We start from the raw sequence: 8,141 nt of genomic DNA, 5'->3' as shown, positions 1-8,141 counted from the left end.
ACATTTTAGCTTTGGTTTTGATGAGCAGTGATTGCCAGAGTCACTTCATTTAATTTCCCCTCTTGAATACTTCTACTAATATTTTACATTAAAACATGCATGTTTTCTCTCACTCCAGACTCTGTTCCATGCCACTCACAAACCCAGAAACTTAAGGGAAAGTTTTGACATTGCATTCAAATCTTTGCTAAAATGTAATTTGTAGTCAGTGTATTAGTCAGAGGCCTGCAGTTGGCCCAGTGTACCTAATTTGGGCACTGTCCTTCAAGGAGACAACATTCCTTATATAAACTGAAGACTTTCGGTGTGCTAGATGTGCTAGTACTCACTTGTGTACCCTGAATTTCAATCAGAGGAACATCTGTGGATCTGGAGCTAGTGTACTCATTTTCTATGGTATTGTAGTTCTGAGAACTCCACCTTGGGCTGTTGCAAACGTCTCAGTTTTGGCTGTTTTCATCTCCAAGGGCTGAAGATTTGCACATCCCTCTCCTGGCGCCCTCTTGTGGCCATGCCTGAGTTTACGTCTCTGCCTGCTTATTCTCTCCACGACAATTTCCAGTGTGATCAGAACAGAAAACAACTGAAAATTTTTTATTGAAAGTATTTCCCTCTCACACTTACAAACTAAATCACAAAGCATTTTATTCATAAAAGGTGCCTAATGTAGAGGACACACAATTTACCCATACAATATTTTAATTACAGGTGTCTAATATATTTTCATATTAAAACATTAATATAAAATGTTTATAAAGAAGTCTACTTCCTGGGTTGAAAAATTAATCCTGGTGCCTCTAACCACTTTAGTCTACAAAAGAAGCCTTTTGCAAATTTTAAACTTTCTAAAGTTCTTTTTATTTTCCCTCAACAATGGATTTGGATATATACCTGGTCTCCTTGTTCATTAATATTTTTCTGTTTCAGCTTCTACAAAAAGTGTACACATTTATTGAAATATGTGAGCATCTTTAGAGCAATTTTTCTTATTTTTATTTGTGCCTCTAATTCTGTAGCGCTATGCCAAGCACACATAGTAGATGCACAGCAAATGTTTATTTATTTGAAATGAACTATGTTCCATCTTTTGAATGCTCTGCTTATTGAATTGACATCACATTTATTTAGCAAACTTCCTGTTTCTAATAACAACTTGTCAAATTTAAATAAAAACAATTGATATAACATTTAAGTTATTGACTAATTAGGCCCACCACTCTTCCTCCTTGCCTTCCTTCAAAAAGGTCAAAGTTAGTTTCAAATGACTGAACAATTAAAAACATTTTTTAAATTGGTGAATTTAATTCATCACGAGAGAAAATAGATTCAATTCTAAGTAAGAAGTCAGTGCCTGACCAATAGGCTTTTAAATGTCTTCCTATGAAAGGTGAGCTCATCTCTAATAATTCTCATCTTTTCCTAAAAAGACCTGCCCAGTATGCCAGATACTTCAAGAACCATCAGCACACTATCTAGGCTACCTGAGCTTGATAAACCATAAGCATTGAAATAAAAACACAAGGACAGGGATGACAGAGAGTTCTATTTATTTGTTGTGCAAACTAGAGTTTGGCCCAATCCTCGGTAACTCAGAATTATGTATTTAGAATTACCTACTGATGACAGTGTGTGTGCCATCTTAAAAATAAGATTCTTTTTTTCCTGATCTGTGTTTGCTTTTCAGTGTGAGCTTAAGCCTTTGTGTTAATCACACTCCTGGTGATCGCTTCCTTTTAGATGTTACTAACACACCAGGAACGTGTTGTAAACCACTAAGATAACTAGAGCCTTTGATATGTAATAATAAATATGGTTAACAGGGTCAATAATCAGCCAAGAGGTCTTGAACTCTTAGAGATGCTTGAATGAAGAAGCCAGGAAGAAATATGGCTGAACTATGAGTTAACACTGTGATGTGGATGCTTTTAAAAACAAACGGCTAGAGCAACCTAAGGCAGTATTTACAGAAATGCAGTGTCCATATCCTGAGAAATAATACAAGTAGCCTGATCCTGGAAACCACATTTTAAGATAAACTATGACATAATAACGTTTTCATGATAGAGTAACTGGAAAGGTGAATGGTCTGGAAACTACATATTGAAGGCACAGCTAGAGGTTCCTGTGTCACTCCAGAGGAAGATAGGGTATGAGGAGGTACAGCTGAGCTGGTCCACAAAAGCAAGTAGACTCTGACTGGCTCCAAGAAGCAGATTTTGCCTTGATGCAGGAAGTAACTTCTGCATCCTAGGATAGGCTGCTGTGTGAACCATCTACTGTGCTACACAGTTAAGAAAGGACTGACAATAAGGTTGCAGAGGACATTCCTCTAATGGGCCAGAGGCTGAACTTGATCACTTCAACCCTGAAGTGGTGAACGCATCCTGCATGTGACATTTGAGTTGTATCTCAGTAGGCTTTAGATGGAGCCACTTTCTATAGGAAGAAATGGTAATGATGGCTGCAATATGGACACCAGATGCTAGGGTGGAAAAGAGGGATGCGGTGTCCTTTTCAAAAATATTATTATTATTATTATTATTAGTTTCAGGTGTACAAAACAATGCAACAGTTATCCTTTTCACCCCTCACAAAGTGACAACCCTCCTTTCCCCATCCATTGCCCCCCGAACCCCGATATTATACATATCTATTACAATTCCATTGACTCCATTCCCACACTATACTCCACATCCCATGACTATATATGTATTAAATTATTGTTGACATACAATATTATTCAACGGCAGCTTCAGGTGTACAGTGCAGTGGTCAGGCATCTACACCATCCATGAAGTGGTCTCCCTCACAAGACATAAGACCATCTGGCCCCCTAAAAAATATTTACAACATTACTGATTATATTCCTCACAATGGAGTATTACTCAGCTATAAAGAAGAAGGAAGTTGTACCACTTGCAACAATATGGATGGACCTAGAGAACATTATGCTAAGTGAAATAAGTCACTCAGAGAAAGACAAATACCATATGATCTCACTTATATGTCGAATCTAAAGAACTGAATACATGAGTAATGAAAACAGAAATAGTCTCAGAGACATAAAGACAACATACTTTGAAAAATATTTTTTAGAGTTTATTTCTTTACCATTATGGTCTTTCGAATTTCCAGGACAAGCTCATTCATTTATTTACTTATACATTTATTGACTGTCTAATTTTAACCAAACATCAAATATGTTGGAGAGAGAGATACAGAAGATGCAGCCCTGCCCTGAAGGATTGACCAAGGGAGAGATATGTGTACACAAATAGCTGTAGCATGAGCGAGGCTGTTCCGGCTCAGCATTGGAAATAAAATGTCCTGAGAGTTGGAGTGGGAGTAGATGTGCTTAAAATTAAGGGTGATACTTCTAGTTCCTTCCATGGCTCTGTAATTAAATCAGGGCAAGAGAAAGGATAAAAAAAGAGGAAGAAACAGCTTGAAAAAGCCTCATAAACTTTTTTCATACCCATTAAACTCATGTAAGGATGATGGCTGAATGAAGCACTATTAATTTTGGAGGTGGGGGGGTGCTGAAGAGTGGATACGTGATGTAACAAAGCATATTGAATTATTTTTTAAAAAGATAGTCACCTCCAGAAGCTCCATTTTTGGCATGGAGGGATAGCACTGGAGCCCTTTCCCTTTTCTCCTTCAGCTTCCAGGAAGTCCACAGCTTTGCCTTGGGCAAGGCTTTGCCATGGGGCCCGCTGTGTGCTGCCATGACCAGCTGCCACTCTCTGGTACTTCTTGATGAGACCATCCAGGGAGACCCTCTGGACCTCAAAATGTTTGAAGCCACCACCTGGGTAAGTCTCTGGTCTGAAGAAAATCTAAGAAGCTTCTTCAATGCCAGGGCAGCATAGGTTTTATCACCGCTATTCAATGCTTATAAAGTGTGAGGTCTTCAATATGGAGTACATACAGTAGCAAGAGACCTACCAGCCTAAACCTGGTTTCCTCCTATGTGCATTCTATCTCCATTGTAGGGTTACGGTGAGGATTAAATGGAATAATGCACTTAAAATATTCTGTTCTTGAAACACATTACAGGCTCAATAATATTAATGCCATTATTATTATTATTATTATTAATACATAATTATTTCCCAAATCTTCAGATTGTAGCATGAGCAATGTCTGGTTTCAAAGTTTTCTAGAACATGAAGATTAGGAAACATCACAGTCCTCCATGCTTAGGATAACTCATTGTTATCAGGAGTTCTAGTCCTATTAATTTTTTATCGATTTTTTTTCTAAGACTGGAAACACTAAAAAGGAAAACATGAGAGCTTTTGTTGAGAATTTGAAGTAGATTTAAGAGCAAGTGGTGTCATTTGAGAAGAAGAATCTGGCCCTTCTGTTTCTAGTTTTAGCTCTGTTCTAACTGACTGCTTGACCCTGTCAAGTCATCTCTCTTGTTGGGCCTTGGCTCCCATGACCTTAAAATGAGGGGATTGAAGTAGACCAGTAGTGTTTATATAAAACAAAACAAAAAAACTGGAATCTTTTCTTACAAGGAAACCTTATTCAGACGCATCTTATAAAAAACAAATAGTTGGAGTTACTCTGGTTGAGTTAGAAGATGGGGAGTAAAGGTAAAGCTTAGGGAACACACATCCCCCCCTACTGAGCCACAGCCCACTCCCACCCCTTGCAGCCTTGTGCAGCTCTGAGCCCACTAAAGGTGATGATCTTTAGGGTCCCTTTCAACTTTAGTAGGCCATAGCAGTCTGATGTGACTTTGCCAACCCTCCACCCCTTTTGGGTTACTGATTCTGTATCTTTAAGTAGGGATTGCAATTTCCTCTCTGAGATTTTTTTCAGCCACTCGATAAGAGGATTACAAAGCATTTTGGCATCTTTGGGTAAAAGGTTCTTTTGACTATAATTTAGGGTCGTTATTACAGCAATTACTGAGTGTTTACTGAACATCAACCACATACATCCACAGTCCCTGCTGTGCCATACCCTGAGGATCATCAATCCAAATTAGACCGAGAGGGAAGAGCAGGAACGGCAGTGAACTCCAGGGAAAAAAACGACAGGAAGGTTCTCCCTCACACACAATAAGTCTGGCTATTCATGCTCACTATTTTCAAGTTAAGCTTTTCAGAAATGGAGACTGAGCCCTTTATACAGCACACTCAAACAGAGAAAGCAGGAAAGCAGGATAAATTGTATGAATAATTCAGAAGAGTCTGCCCTTCACATTCCACAGTACTTTCAATGCATTATTTTTTTTTTCTGCAGTGAAATAAGACTAGTTCACCTCTTTCTAAGGGAGGAGACACCAAGCATACATTGAGGTGGTCTGAGGTTTTTTTTCAAGGGGAGGGTTTGAGCCTAGTATCAGCGGATGAACAGGAAATAAATCTCTACAATGAAGTATCCCATTTGTCAAATAGGAAATGGCTATATCTGGGGAAGATTTCCACATCAAGGGAGTGCCAGCACACGCCATGATAGTTAAGCCCTGCAAAACAGCCAGCCAGGTAAGCCTTCATTGCTATGTACCTGACAATACCCAACCTCAAGGACAAAGTACTGTCAGGCCTACAATTTTGAAAGGTCACAGATAGATTTTCAGACACAGGAGACCCAAAACAGTGGAGTAGATAAACACTGTGCCTGCTTCCTTCCATGAACACATTAAAATTACAACTAAATTATAGAACATTCAACCTGGAGAACCATCTGAAGTCTAGCCAAAAAGAAGTTCTATAACTAAAATATAAAAAGGAACCCATGTCAAGATTAGTGGGAGGGGCAGAGTCGTGAAACAGACCCCACACACCTGTGCATGGTGGTTGAGAATCAGAAGGGATATCTCAGCCACCTTGGTTCCCCCCAAGAGGAGCGAGGGACCGCAGCCCTCCATGCTAGTCTCCTCAGCCCAAAGTACTGGTGCTGAAAAGAGGAGCTCCCATAACATCTGGCTGTGAAAAACAGTGAGAATTAACAACTGTTTAGGTGTGCTGGAAGGCTTTGGGAAAACCCAGATGCCCTTTTAAATGGCCCATACATAGACTCACTCATTTACAGGCACTCACCTTGGGCTCCAGCGGAGGGACGGTGACTTGGGGTAGGGGGCTCGGAGACATATGGGGATGCAGGCTGAGGGGTGTGGCTTCGAGGGGAGGAATGGAGGACAATCGGCATTTTCCCCAAGAGAGGTCCGCCTTCCGTGCAGCTAGCAGGTGAGCGCCATCTTTTTTTGTGTTGAGCCTGCCCCTTTCGGCTAAATCTGAATCTGATTGGCCTGGTGAGCTCTGTTGCTGGGCTCTGCTGACTCACTGAGACCCTGCCCCACCCAACTCCCATACAGCTGGAGGCACTTTTTCGGAGAGCATCCAGCCTTGCCCACTTCACACTCCCTTGGAAAGCTATCAGAGTCTGGCAGACCCCAGGCCTCAGTGTGCTCTGAGACTTTTGCTGAGTCACTCTAGGCTTGGCACTGGCACCAAACCAGAATTTACATTAACCTGATGACCACAGTTCTTCCCACTCTAATCACTCCCTGAGACCCTGCCTCATCCAACTTGCATACCACAGGAGGCATTATCAGTGGCTGAACCTTAAGGAAGCCAGCAGGTGGCAGCAGGCCTCAGGGTATCCTGGCTTTTTGCAGAGCTACCCCAGACCCACTACTGGTGGAAGCCATCCCAGTTCACAACATGGCCTCTCCTATGTGCCTCCAGGTTTAGCACAGGCAGTAAAAAACCACAGGTCACTTTGTAGCTCCTACCAAGTATCCCCCAGCCAGTCACAGGAAGTGGCTAACATGGACCTGCACTGGAGCCCCTTCCAAGAGGCCCCAGAACCAACATACCTGGAGGTTGGCTTCAGACCACAGCAGAGCACCCCCAATTAGCTCCACAGGAGGCATACCCAAAGGACAGTCTCAACAGGCACCAGAGCCCACTGGGGGCAAATCCCTCTCACTGGGGTAAGCCCCCCACTCAGCAGCCCACAAGCTGTGGATGTGGTCAAACCCCACATCTGGTCAGCCTGAGGGTCAAATCCACCCACTGAAGTGCCAATAGCAATCAAGGCTTAACTATAACAGGAGGGCACACACAACCCACACAAGGGAAACTTCTGGAGCACCCAGAGCAGGTAACCAGGGAGACTGTGTCAGGGACCCACAGGGCACCTACTACATAGGGCTACCTGGCCAAGACTGGGAGACATAACAGATCTACCTTATACATAGAAACAAAATGAGGAAACAAAGAAATATTTCCAAAATAATAATAATAATAAAGGAGAAAACTCCAGAAAAAGAGTGAAATGAAATGGAAGCAAGCAACCTACCTGAGATAGAGTTCAAAACAATGTTTATAAGGATGCTCAAGGAACTTAGTGAGAACTTCAGCAAAAAGACACCAAGCATAAAAAAGGACATAGGAACCATAAAAAAGAACCAGTCAGAAGTGAAAAATACAATAACTGAAATGAAGAATGCACTAGAAGGAATCACCAGTAGATAAGATGAAGCAAAGAATCGAATCAGTGATTTGGAAGATAGGGTAGCAGAAAACTACCAATCAGAACAACAAAAGAAAAAAAGAATCCAAAAAAAAAATTCAAGGATAGTTTAAGAAGCCTCTAGGACATCAAAGGTAACAACATTTGCATCATAGGAGTACCAGAAGGAGAAGAGGGGAAGTAAGGGATTGAGAACCTATTTGAAGAAATAATGACTGAAAGCTTTCCAAACCTGGGGAAGGAAATAGACATACACGTCCAGGAAGTACAGAGAGTCCCAAACAAGGGGAACCCAAACAGGCCCACACCAAGACACATTATAATTAAAATGACAAAGGTTAAAGACAAAGAGAAAATCCTAAAAGCAACAAGAGAAAGGCAACTAGTAACTTAAAAGAAAGCTCCCGTAAGTCTATCAGTTGATTTCTCAACAGAAACATTGCAGGCTGGAAGGGATTGGCACAAAATATTCAATGTGATGAAAAGTAAGGACCTACAACCAAGGATACTCTACCCAGCAAGGTTATCACTTAAAATCGAAGACAGGTAAAGTGCTTCCCAGACAAGAAAAAACTAAAGGAGTGCATCACCATCAAACCAGTATTATAAGGACTCTTAGAGGACTTCTTTAAGATGGAAAAAAA

At 41.2% G+C, this 8,141-nt stretch overlaps 1 protein-coding gene across 1 annotated transcript in view; it reads left to right on the top strand.

The window, feature by feature from the left end:
* ATP13A4 (ATPase 13A4) overlaps positions 1 to 8,141 on the top strand; it is a gene marked incomplete at its 3' end in the record, with an annotated part of 124,296 nt that overhangs the window by 89,351 nt on the left and 26,804 nt on the right. Inside the window, 3 exon segments of the mRNA XM_019650774.1 lie at positions 3,665 to 3,733; positions 3,735 to 3,815; positions 5,415 to 5,501. Coding sequence (XP_019506319.1) covers positions 3,665 to 3,733; positions 3,735 to 3,815; positions 5,415 to 5,501 — 237 coding nt within the window.

This window comes from Hipposideros armiger, unplaced genomic scaffold (assembly GCF_001890085.2).
Source record: "Hipposideros armiger isolate ML-2016 unplaced genomic scaffold, ASM189008v1 scaffold_8, whole genome shotgun sequence".
NCBI lineage: Eukaryota > Metazoa > Chordata > Mammalia > Chiroptera > Hipposideridae > Hipposideros > Hipposideros armiger.
Note: the sequence above shows the minus strand (reverse complement) of the source record. Positions and strands in the feature narration are given on the sequence as shown.